General features: G+C 30.9%; 1 protein-coding gene across 5 annotated transcripts in view; it reads right to left on the reverse strand.

Annotated features, from left to right (window-relative positions):
• The window catches only part of LOC143237576 (membrane-associated guanylate kinase, WW and PDZ domain-containing protein 1-like), a 46917-nt gene that overhangs the window by 4243 nt on the left and 28784 nt on the right, over positions 1-13890 (reverse strand). For 4 of the 5 annotated variants that reach the window (XM_076476994.1, XM_076476993.1, XM_076476996.1 and 1 more), the window contains exons 12-17: positions 12690-13771; positions 7620-7812; positions 5891-6016; positions 3488-3655; positions 1691-1725; positions 481-651 (exon numbers count right to left, since the gene is read on the reverse strand). In XM_076476994.1, the coding sequence (XP_076333109.1) occupies positions 481-651; positions 1691-1725; positions 3488-3655; positions 5891-6016; positions 7620-7812; positions 12690-13771 (1775 nt within the window). Of the gene's footprint in view, positions 1-480; positions 652-1186; positions 1303-1690; positions 1726-3487; positions 3656-5890; positions 6017-7619; positions 7813-12689; positions 13772-13890 lie in introns of all 5 variants that reach the window. The other variant, XM_076476997.1, reaches the window with a different exon arrangement.

Raw genomic sequence — 13890 nt, forward strand, 5'->3', positions numbered from 1 at the left:
ATGGTTTTACAATATGAACTAAACTAACTCTAATGGTACCAGGCTCAGAAATGAAAAATTTGATAAATTTCTTCAATTTTGTTCAGTAGTTTCCAAAATATATATATATGTGTGTGTGTGTGTGTGTATTCTTAATAAAATGATCTTATGTATGTTTATAAAAATATATTATGTACATAAAAGTTTAAAAAACTGTTGATATTGTATTTTATTAAGAATACACACACACACACACACACATATATATAGGAAACTACTGAACAAAAGTATATATTGTAGTTGTTTACTGCAGTCAGAAAAATGTAACTGAATTAGTTGAAACACTGAATTCATTTAAAATTTATTTTGGAACTTAATAATTTCTAAAAAAGAGATATTTAAGTCTATATCTTATATTTTTGTTTCAATTCACCATAACAAATTTCTAGTTATTCTGAAAATATAATACATATGGGTTGTTCGTTTTAGACTATTACCCACCTGGAGTCTATTATTTTGATGTGCTGGTCCATTTTCTGCTATCCTCAGTACAAAGAGAGGCATATTTTTAAACTCTTTTCCACCTCGAATGCTAAAGCCATAACCCTGAGGGCCACGATGAAGCTCAACAGAATAGTATTCACTAACGTGGTCAGTTGATTGCTCATCTTCCTGTTACATTTATCATCAAAATATTAGAACTCAATGCTCAAATCCTCTAGTTTATTTGTTGCTTCTTAAAATTTGTCAGCTCATTGAGAAATTAAAGTTTTATCTGTTATACTCATTATATTTATAACAATCTATCATTATGCTTAGAAAAAGGAAAACTGCTTGTATAGTTCTGAGTATATCTTCCAATTTTTATTAATATACTGTATTTAAGAAAATGATTGCTTGCAAACAAAATTATAACAGTTACTATCTCAAATGGTTTTAAAAATACTTTGAAATATTTGATATTTTTTATCATATTATCAACAGAGGAATGTATATAAAATCAAAGACAAACCAGATTATTGAAAATTAATGTTGATAATACTTTAAAAAAATATCAAATATTTCAAAGTATTTTTCACTCCTTAAACAAGTTAATTAAACTCTTCACTGACAGATTTGGTGTCATTTATCTACTAAAATGCAGTTATAAAAAATAAATTAGGGGTGTAAAACAAGACGATGATGATGAAGAAATTACAGAACAGACCTGCAATGAAGGTAACCACAGAATGTAAGAATCACAGTTAACCTGTGTGTCCTGTCAGGATCAGCCAGTGGCAGTGAAAGAATGGCTATGACAGAAAGTAAAGATGTCCCAAAGTTCTGAGATAAAGAGTACAGAAGAGCAGCAAAGCAAGTGAAAACAAAGTTGGTGCAAAATCAAAAAATATTGTTAGTTAAAATAATATTGGTTATTGTAAACAACAGGTAAAAGTTTTTATTTCAGAGCAAAGTTTCAGGTAAGTATCCTTTGTCAGTTTATGATGTTATGCAATACAGTACTTGATCTAAGATATATGATTTCTCCTCATTTTTAATTGTTAATCTTGATATAAACGTGCAGCTTACTATTCCACATGGTGGTTACTCGGTTAATAGCGTACAACAGTAAACAAATATAACACTTGAATAAATAAGTATAAAACAACTCAAACATTTTGAACATAGGAATACTGAATGGAAACTAACACCATCTTAACATGTTACTTACCCTTTGTGATAATGACGTTGTACTGGAGGTGTCACCTGCATGACAAAAAATTAAAACAAACTAAATTTTTAGACATAAAAAACAACATATTAGTAATAAGCGTGGCAGTTAGTGGCCAGTGATACTGAAAACTTTATTTAATCAGTGTTATATATTTTTAACTAAACAGACATCAACTAAGAAAAGCATAATAAATATTATAAAATTAGTGATAAAGATACATAGGTTATCGATACAGAAAGCAAAAAGGTCTCTAAAATGTTTTAAGATGACTATTTATTTATGTTGGATTCAAAGTGTTCAACCTCTTATTTCAGTAAACCAGCATAGTAGGCCTGTCAACAGGGAATGGAAGAGGATAAAGTAGCAACTTCCCAGAAGCCCATCAATTTAAAGATGCCTATGCAAATGGTGGGGCAAATACATTTTCTTAAATTTAAAGTAAAACTGGTAAAAATAATAATCACCTGTTTCTATATGTTATTGATTAGTGTGAAGTTTTGATGAAAGATTTGCTCAACACTATTTATCTATTTTGTAACACGCAGTGTTTCAAGCGTCTTCAGCGCTAAACGATGATTTGTATTAGTTAGAAGCGGTCCTAGCCAAATCACCTTTGTGGAATGAGAACCTTGTGCATTTAAAAATAGTACTCATTGTAACTTCAGATTTATTTCAGATTCCATTATATACAGATTTATCTGAATATATAACAATGTTCTATGACTTACTGTTTAATCAATGATATAATCCTTTGAATGTATTTTCATGTATGAGTGTTAGATCCCGATTGTAAACCAATTCAAATAATGCATGTAGTGATACAATACTGTATAAAGGAAGTGAGGGTCCGTGCATTGGATCAGATCCATGTGAGATTGAGACTGTTAAAAGAAATATTGTTGTTATGAAGCAGACACAAGAAACTTTCAAGATTTGGATTGTCCCTGTTTTTTGTATTCAAACTACGACTGTATTCACCCCAAAGTCACTAAACAACTATTTACATTTTGTTAATCATAAACAAAAATATTGATTTTATGGAAATTTTTCTGATTTACCATGTGGGTTTGGATCTAATAATAGAATTTGCAATTTTGTTCTTAAATTATACTCTTGTGTTCAATGAACTGAGAAAGTATGTTTTAATTCTATTCTGAATTCTTCACAGATTGATATGTTTTCAATTCAATTCTGCACTTATGTCTACTGCACTTTGATATGTTTTATGTGGTCTTTACATGTTTTATATGAGAACTATAGGAAGATATGTTATTCTTGCTAACCAGATCAAGTCGTGTATCATGCTACTAAAACGTTTTGTCATATTGTATACTTTCAATTGTTATTTTTCTTTGTAATAGTTGATGGTCGCTTATTACTTAGCACTTGCTATTTAATAAAAAGATCAATAATACAACACTTGACTCAAGTTATTGGATCAGAATATATCACACAAGACAGTGGGCAATTACAATTAGACAAAAACAAAATTCATTACAGTCAGCATTACTTTTCTAAGGGGCCAATGGCTGTTCTGTACTTGGATCTGAAACTGCTGTCCGAAGACCTGTGTAGTCGGTTTGATCTGTATAGTGGTCACATTTAGAAATGTGACAATAATGGTTTTAACTAAGTTATTTCTATGAAAAAATAAAATAAAGATTACTTAAATTGACTATCATAACAAATTAGTTTCTAGTTATCATTTATGGAAAAGATACTTCACAAAGATCACCATGAAATGGTTAAAAATCTGACACTGTGTGCTTTGGTTAAAATGTCAAAGGTTAGTACCTTGAGGAGGGCCAATGGTGAGTACAACTGTACAACCAGAAGCTTTAATCAGGCTCACAATCTCTTCATGGTGCATATTTAAAATACGTATTCCATTTATAGCCAATATATTGTCCCCAACATGAAGTTGTCCACAATGTTCTGCTGGACTTTGTTGAACAATCTTCCCTGCAATATAGAAAACCAGACAATTTTTAAGAGAGTTTTATGATTTGTAACAAATTATCTCCTTAAAATTATACATTTTTAAAATAGCAGAAACACTGGTTAATGAAACTGCTTAATCACAACCAAATAAAATGTGTATTTATCAATAATATATAGTGGTGAAGTCCTGCATTTTGTATTGATAGACTCCCACCAAAATCTCTTAGACGTGTGACATCACCTTCAAAGTACTTACTTCTAGCATTAGTTCTAAACTGAATACACATATATTACCAAGAGAAAACATACAACAAAACATTTTTTTAATTAAGCCATAACTTGCTGCCATATATAAAAATTACTAATATCAAAGCAAGTTTTAAAACATCTTATTAATTTATAATATTTCTAATTCTGACATCACTACATCCCTGGTACCACATATTGTCTTTAAGAAGAAATAAAACATACCAATTGTTAATAATGCCTTAAAGAAGAATTAAGCTCTACCTATTATTAATACTGCCTTTCAAACCTATCTATTGCCAATCTAGTCTAAACCATTTTATGGCAGGTGATGGGTCAAAGGCAATGCCATTGCATTTGTTGATTTGTATTCAAAATTTTATTGAACGACTATTTTATGAATTAATGCCAATAGATTTAGTATTAAATTGTAGATTATAATTCAAACTTTAATATTATATATGAGATAATTTCTTAATTTAAAAGTAAATATTAAAAGAACACACCAAATATAGATTTTAGTGGTCACATGGTATGTTAAATGCAGCACTGGTTAAAATTAAATGTTTGTGATGTCAAAATACTAAGTCTATAGTTTCAAAAAATCAGGAACTCAAATTACCAATATCAACAAGCTATAATATAAAATAAGAACCTCGTATCTTTTTATTTTGTTGAGACATGGCTTATGTACTGAGTCAAACACAGTGGCCTTATTCACCTCTTTCCATTTTTGGAAATGGTCCTTTATATACACTTAGTTCAATATATAACATGTGAATAACTAATGTCCCCCTACTGGTTTCCTCAGCCATTTTAATCTGTGAAAAGGCTACCACATTCCTTCGAATGAAGATTTCAAAAGGTAGGTTGTGTCTTTGGTCAGCTTGAAGTTTTTCTCTTTTTTTTAAATCTAAATACAGCTTAGTTACTAAGTTTAATAAATTATAGTGGAATTCTAAGATACCAATGTAGTTGTTCATGATTTCTTTGGTTATTCAACTATACATACAAACCCTCAAATAATTTGTTTTATATCTTCCACGTGTGAAATTTAAAAAAAAACTTTGAAACTTATGTCTAGCAGCAACTGAGTTCAAAGAGATAATTGTTTTGTTTACTCTTCTTTATTTATTGTATTACATTTTAAGAAAAATAAGTTTCATAAGTTATTTCTAAATAGTAATAATCTGTATACATATATAATGTATAATAATTGAAATGTAACTGTATATTACAAAATATTAGTCCACTAAAATACAGCCAGACAAGGTCACTTTGTAAAGACTAAAGGTCAGTTTTATGTTATTAGATATGGCAACATGAGTACACATACACTGTGTCAATGCAAGTTATGTAATATTAGCAAGGCATGATTGGAAGGCCAATATAAAAAAAGAATAAATATATAACATTATAAGATTTAAGCTACTTGAACTAAACATTTATATTTTTGTGTTATAATATGTAGTCATTCTAGCATGAAAGAAGCATAATTTATATTTATTTCCTAATTTTTTTATGATGGTTATGAGGTCAGTAAGTTGACAGATCCCACACACTTAAGGTATAGAAAATAACAGACAAAAAATATAAAGTCTTGCTGCAAAAAAAACATTTTAAAAGTATTTAAAAGATTTTAGACATTACACAAATAACATTAGAGATTCTTGTGTTTAAGAAGAGTTTTTTAATCATAACATGAAATCACTTCACACTCACACTAGTAATGAAACAGACTTGATATTTTTACAAACAAATCTTTAATAAAAATATTTCATTATAAAATCTAATTTTTTATGAACATGATTTGTAGTCTTTACTAAAAGTCTACCAAATATTATAAAGATACATACACTGCAACAAAAGTTATTGTATAAATACCTAACCTGTACAAGTATGTATACAAACTTGTTATATTATACCAAGCCTGTTGCAAAAGGGTTAAAGAAGAAAAACGTCTTAGCTGTTGTTAATCCTATTTCACTTACAAAATGAAATGAAACCTACCTATTGCTGATCCTGCCTTGCCTACAGAAGAAATTATAACAAATCCAAATCCTTCATTCTCTTTTCTTGTGAGAGTGATGTCATATGGATACATTTTTTCAGTTGATTTGGTGTGATTTAAAGGCTCTGCCAGAAAAATAAATCACACAATGTTTAGTGAAAATAATGTATAACAACACAATGGTAAAAGTTTATATAAAAATTAAGGATACACTGATAAACACTATAACATAATAATTAACAATACACTGGTAAAAGTTATTACATAATAATCATCATCTTACCTCTTTGTCATGCTAAACATAAAGTTTACTTTTTAGTCTGAAAAGCAATTAAATTAGTTCAAGTAATTTAATTTGAATCTTGTAAATCAGTTAAAAACAAAACATCATAAAAGCTTTTTACTGTAAAAATTACACAAACCTCAGAAAAGAAAAATATGTTAATGATTTATTAATTATGTATATGTTTAATAACAAAGAACTTATGAAAACCTCTGCTTATGTTGCAAAGTAACAAATCACCTGACTGAACATTAAACCCTGCACTTAAACAAGTTTGAAGTGTACACAAACTGTAGATAGTGTTTATTGTTTTACAAAAAGGGTTGTGGTGTGTCCTGATTATCAATTTTACCAATGTTCCCTGTTTTATAGAAGAGTTTGTGATATATCCTACTTGCCAAACTTTAGACATTGTTCAATGGTTTACAGAAAAGTTTATGTATGTCTTAATTATCAGATTTTAAAAAGTGCTCACTGTTTTACAGAACAATTTGTTATGTGTTCTGATTATCAAACTTTAAACATATTCACTGTGTTATGAAAGGTTTGTGGTGTGTCCTAGTTGTAACTCTTTGAACACTGTTCACTGTTTTACAGAATAGTTTCCATGTGGCATTGTTATCAAACTCAGACAGTATTCATTGTTTTTCAGAAGAATTTGTAGTATGTTCTGGTTGCCAACCTTGGACATTGTTCACCAGTTTAGTGGAAAACTTAAGGAGTGTTTCAACTGACAAACTTTAGATAGTGTTTTTAAAGTTAAAATATAGTTTGAAACTAACCTAGTTCTGAAATACTTCAATATTTACTTCCATGTAATCAATCCATGGAATCAACTCTATAATCTTTAAAAATAATTTCTAATATATAAGATCCTTCAAGAAATTTTCTTCAAACCCAGCTATATTTGTATATGTTCCAAGAACATCCTAAGTTGGGTATTCAACTTGAACTTTTTTTCAAAAAATGTAACTCAATGTTAATATTCTTTCACATCACAATGGTTTGAGATTTTTTATTAGTTGATGTTATAAGTAACAACTTACACAACATGTTAGCTACAGTAAAAACACAAGTTACAAAAATCATTTAATAAAAATATTGCTGTGCATGTAATGTGATATGTTAATTAATACATTAATTAGACATAACAATAATGAAAAAGACTGTAAAATGTGTAAGTTTGCAAAATCAGGGTATTTTTCGTTAATTTCACTTACTCTGTAAGAAGTAAGTGTGTAAGGGACAATAGTTATTCTTCCTTTTGAGTAGATAACTTTGGCATATTGTATTTTAAGAAACAACAAATATTAAAAAATAAAAAATGGTAAAAGTATTTGAACTTATAACAATGTAATTTTCAATATTTAATGTTTTAAAAGTAGATCTCCCTTTATCATTATTTTTTTATCTTATAAGTTTAGAATACATAAATCAGAACAAACCTAAAGATGATACTCGTCTTCTGATTCTTAATGTTACTCTGCCATTTAGTGCTGCATTTCTCACTAACTGAACTACTTGATGGTGTGATTCGTTGAAGACTGCCTGACTGTCAACAAAGATTATTTCATCACCTGAATGGAGACGTCCATCCATATCTGCAACTCCACCAGGCACAATATAACCAACAGACACCTGTAAATTGAACAAATGTAATGTCACCTTTGTTTGAGATAAATTATTGAAGACTTAAAAGTCACTTTTTTTCAAAAGAAAATTACAGTTAAAAGTTTTTAAGTCCACCAAACATATTTCACAAGTGTTTCTCATAACACACAAGATTTCATCATAATAACTATATCTGGAGGGTTCCCACAACAACAGTTGACATTTTTCATTACTTTGAAAACATTATTCTGTTTATCTTATTAAACAACTTTTATTTAATGGTCTGTTGTGCATTTTTTAATTCTAGCTGACAATAGAAAAGGTTTAAAAATAAGACTTTAACAGCTACAAGTAGTGAAGATTTGACAATGACTCAGCATCAGAAGAAAGAAATTAGAAATAATTAAAAATTATGAATCTAAAACTAAACTTAAACTGACAATTGTTAGCTCACTCCTAGTCTACTTGTTGAGTTCTAGCTCAAAAGTTGATGTAGATAACTGTAAAACATACTTTAAAATATGTAATATATGATTCAAGTATTTTTTATTTCATACTCAATGTACAGTCACGTGAAAAAGTTAGGACACCCTATGAAAGCCTGTGTATTTTTGTAACATTTTTGGATATATAGATATTTAATCTTAATTTCAATAATACTGAGATTATAGGAATATAACTAAACAATTAAAACTGAAGAAAAGACTTTTCAAGATCTTCTCTAAATGTAATTCTACAAAAATGCATATTCTAACTGTGGAAAAAGTTAGGGCACCCTATCCCCTAATAGCTAGTGTTACTCCCTTTGGCTGAAATAACTGCAGTGAGACGCTTCTTGTAGCCATCTACTTGTCTCTGACATCGGTCTGAAGAAAGTTTGCCCCACTCCTCAATGCAGAATTCTTTCAGCTGTGAGATGTTTGAGGAGTTTCTTGCATGTACAGCCTGTTTCAAGTCACTCCACAGCATCTCAATGGAATTAAGATCTGGGGTTTGACTCAGCCATTCCAGGACTCATCATTTCTTAGTTTTCAGCCAGTCCTTGGTGGATTTACTGGTATGTTTTGGGTCATTGTCGTGTTGCAGGGTCCAGTTCCGCTTCAGCTTTAATTTTCATGCAGATGGTCTCACATGATCCTCAAGCACTCTCTGATACACAGTAGAATTCATAGTGGATTCTATGATTGTGAGCTGTCCAGGTTCTGCTGCAGCAAAGCAGCCCCAAACCATGACACTTCCACCTCCATGCTTCACAGTTGGTATGAGGTTCTTTTCCTGGAATGCTGTATTTGGTTTATGCCAAACATGTTCTCTGTTCTGATGTCCAAATAATTCAATTTTGGACTCATCTGTCCAAAGAACATTATTCCAGAAGCCCTGGTCTTTGTCTACATTCTCTCTGGCAAACTTCAGTCTGGCCTTGATGTTTCCCCTAGAGAGCAAAGGTTTCCTCCTTGCACACCTCCCATGCAAGTTACACTTGTGCAGTCTCTTTCTGATTGTAGAGGCATGCACTTTCATATCAACAGTAGCCAGAGCCTGCTGTAGGTCCCATGTTAGGGTGTTTGGAGACCTCTTTTAGCATCTTGTGGTCTGTTCTTGGGGTGAACTTGCTTGGACCTGGGCATGTTGGCAGTTGTTTTGAAAGCCCTCCACTTGTTGACTATTTTCCAGACAGTGGAATGGCTGATTTCAAAATATTTTGGGATCTGTTTAAATCCTTTATCAGACTCATAAGCTGCTACAATTTTCTTTCTGAAGGTCTCAAACAACTCTTTTGTTCTCACCATGGTGTGCACTCTCACTTCAACAGTCAGGAGCACCTCAAACTAAATGTCTGATTTTTAAATTGGACAAGCCTCATTCAAAATGCTGAGTAACTATCTCCTAATCATGTGCACCTGGTGTGATACACCTGTGTGTGAGTTGAGCCATTTAAGTGGGAATAAATGTGGGGATGTCCTAACTCTTTCCTCAGTTAGAATATGCATTTTTGTAGAATTACATTTACAGAAGATCTTGAAAAGTCTTTTCTTCAGTTTTAATTGTTTAGTTATATTCCTATAATCTCTCAGTATTGTTAAAATTGAGATTAAATATCTATATATCCAAAAATGTTACAAAAATACACAGGCTTTCATAGGGTGTCCTAACTTTTTCACATGACTGTATGTCGTAAGCTCTTTTGCACATAATCTCTTCTTAGAATTGTTTTTACTCACTATAATTTGAGAAAGCTCCAGTAAATGAAATGCTTATTGACAAACAAACCAGAATAAAAAAAAATTGTAGTTTCATTAATTCTAACTATATGTTGCATCTTCTAACTGAGATTACAATTTAAATACACTTTCAGAAAAACATTCAATACATCAATAACAAAATGACACTTCAATGAAACCAATTAAATTAGAAGAAACATGTCACAGCTTGAAGGCTAATAAATAACAAAGCAACTTTACATTAGGAAAAAAAATCCTCTGCTAAATCAGTTTCATCAAGAGTAAACCTGAAGGTAGCAGTGTAAATAATTTTTGATTCTCAATTTTGTATCCACCCAACTAACCATTGTTCAGACTATTACTATTTTAATTCTACATGTTTTGAAATCAAGTACTGTATATCAACTATTCTGCTTGTGAGATAATAATCAGAAATTATGGATTGTTAAGAGCAAATCCATATGTAACTACCCATCAATAGAATGAAAAATAAATTAAAAATTCAGAAAATTTAATTTTATGGCTCATAAATAGTTTAGGGAGTTTTAATTTATGTTATGATTTCATTTAATAAAAAAACAAAACACCAGTGTTTATAGCATATAAGAACATATTAAACAATCATTTTTATCATAGTGATTTATTACTTTCACATCATAACCTAAATTTTACCTTTGAACACTGAAAATACAACTGAATTATTATGATAAAAGGAAATATATATAAGAACTTAAGTCTTGTTATTATACCTTATTAACAGAAACTTCTCATTAATATTATAACTGAGGTAACTGAATGCTAGCTGCCCACATGTTTGAAGGGGGTTGTATAACTAAGTGTGGGATGTTAGAGGGCATGCTTAGATGTTTCATTATATTTATTAATATAGATATAAAGGTGTTCTTTTGTGTTGGTTTATTTTGGGCTTGAGTTGTTGTATAAGTAAGGCTTCTTTAATTTTGCATTTGTTTATGTTTTTTCTTTATTTAGTATTTGGGTGTTTTCTGTGGTTATGTTGAAGGCGACATTTTGTGTTCTTTGAATCTGGTTTCCATTTTTCTACTTGTTTCTCCAATATAAAAGTCACAGCAGTTACCACATGGTAGTTTATAAATAATGTTGGTGTGGTGTTTGTCAATGTAGTTTTTACATAGTTTAAACCTTAGTTTTGTGCCCAGTTTTTGAATGAATTTGGTATTAACTGAAATGTCATATTTTGTTATTAGTTTTTGCCAAATGTTGGTTATTTTTCTGCTGATGTCAGGAATAAATGGTATGCAGCAGTATATGGTTTCATGATTTTTTAATTCATGGGATATATTTACTTTTGTTAGTTGATTTTGCTTTTCCTTGAGACTCAGCACATGAAACAAAACAAAAACTCAACATACTAAAAAAACCAAATAAACACAGTCATAAAACTATGCTCACCAGATAAAATTAACGACGAATTAGACAAAATAAAACAATGGGTCATTCTATGTCAAATCATCCAGATTTTGGAAAATTTTCCAGGTGACCCCCTCAGAATGCCTTAAAAAATTCACATGTGCCCATCTACCCATATAATGGAAAATTGCCAAATATTAGATCAATATCTCCAATAGTTTCTGATTTACAGCCCTGTAAAATTTATTTTTTTTTATATTTTTTTTGCAAATTCATTTTCGGGCAACTTTGGCTGCTTAAAGCTGCAAGAGTAATGGTCGTAGAAGGCTGAAATCTGCTACACTGACTGAATTAATCTCACAAAATTCAAAAATGGTCTCAACCTAAGTTTATCTCTCCTAGGATTTGCATAGTGAGGCTGTAAAATTACCTGAAAACCCAAAATTGTAAAAAACATTGGTTTATTTAATAAGCCATAGCTCTAAGACTTAATATGATACAAAGCTGAATTTTGTTTTCAAATGTCCTATCATATCAGTTGATACATCAGCAATTGTTAGATCTCCTGTAAAAAAATTTAGCTGCATCCAACTCTTTATGATTTAGCTAAAAATAGCCCTACTTCAGACCACAGTTTGACCGTGTCACCAGTTATTCAGCCTTTTCAGATTTTTACCATATATTCTTACATCTCTGAATATGATCTACAAAAAAATCAGGATGGTGTTCAACCTACTTTTTGAGTTATAATTTTTTTAAAGTATCCTCTGACCACACATTTTGTATTTAAAAAAATTCAGTTCAGGTGTGATACAATGTGATAATTGCCACAACTTTTATATTAGAGAAACAAGTAGGAAAATGGAAACTAGGTTCAAAGAACACTAAAAGTCACTTTCATACATTTTCAAGCACTGCAAATCAAATAAACACAACATAACCACAGAAAACACCCAAATACTAAATAAAGAAACATAAACAAACGCAAAATTAAAGAAACCTTACTTATACAACAACTCAAGCCCAAAATAAACCAACACAAAGGAACACCTTTATGCCTATATTGATAAATATAATCAAACATCTAAGCATGCCCTCTACATTACTACACTCAGTTACACAATTCCCCTTCAAACATGTGGTCAGCTACCATTCAGTTACCTCTTTCTTTCTTTGTGAACCTAATGATAACCAAAGAAGGTCAAAACGTTGTTTGCTCCTCTACGTAAAAATTTTCTCAACCCAAACCAGCCATTTTTACATACATATTATAATACTTTTCTTCAAAATTACCTGTGAATCCTCCTCTGTTCCTCCCACAATACGAAAACCAAAACCACTCTCTTTTCTGACAAGTGTTATGGTCATTTCAAGAAAATCTTCACTCCATCCAAGAGGTGGTGGTCTTGGAACAGTTGCACAAAGTGGATTAATACTTGGATTACTGTGAGTTGAAATGTTGTCACGTGACGCACAGTAACATCCTGTAGTCTCTGGTTGCTGACACTCTGTTGATGTTTCGTACTTTTGTTGAGACTGGCTGTCATTCTGAGAACCCACTCTATATTTATTAGGAGGTACAGTTGAATAAATAGATTCTGTTTCTTCACCAGACAGTGTTTGAAAATATTCCTGTGGACTATGTTCGTGTGGAAATTCACCTGAACTACTTCCATTCTTGCTGTATAATAAAGTTCTGTTGTAACACTTGTTCAAACTATTAGAGCAGCCTGAACTACTTCTGTTGTTGGTAATTTTCCTGTTGTTAACTAAACAATTAATATCCTGACTGTCCACATCACCACAACTCTGAATATTTGTCCTACTATGATATGACAAAGTACAGAAATCCTCATCCTCTGACCTTTCACTATGAGAACTGGGAATGTTTGAATAGATAGGGTTTTTCAGACCTAACTTCATATTTCTATTAACATTTCCACTGTGATGAGATGTGCATGTATACACAGGTTCATGCTCACCCTCATTAATATTCATACCCATATCTGTATAGCTATGATCATTCCAGTAAGATTTTTGACTGTGATCATTAGAACCAACATTCTCAGTAACAGCTGTATGTGAGCCACTTAGATGCATTTCTTTTAGCATTCCACAGTAAGTTTTATATCTATCACAGGAGGTAACACACATACTTCCAGTAGTTCTAGCATTCAACGTATTTTCTGAATCACCAGAGATGTTTTGTGAAGATGGAAATATTTCACTATTTGCAGATTGTTCCCAATTCCTAGAATCAACAAGTGGAGTTTTTGGTCGACTAATGTAGATAGTTTCTTTGTCTTTGGATCTGTAGAGGTCAGCTGTTGGAGTTTTACTTCGATGTGCTCCAGAAGCAGATGGAAAGTGACCTTCTTTATTGAGAAAACAAAACTTAACTAAACTGACTACTTTTAAAGCAACAGGTAAAAGATAAGGCTTTACATGAAAAATGTTAGTGTGTTCAATCAGTATACTCCATAATTTATGCAAC

The sequence above is a fragment of the Tachypleus tridentatus genome, chromosome 13, assembly GCF_004210375.1.
Source record: "Tachypleus tridentatus isolate NWPU-2018 chromosome 13, ASM421037v1, whole genome shotgun sequence".
NCBI lineage: Eukaryota > Metazoa > Arthropoda > Merostomata > Xiphosura > Limulidae > Tachypleus > Tachypleus tridentatus.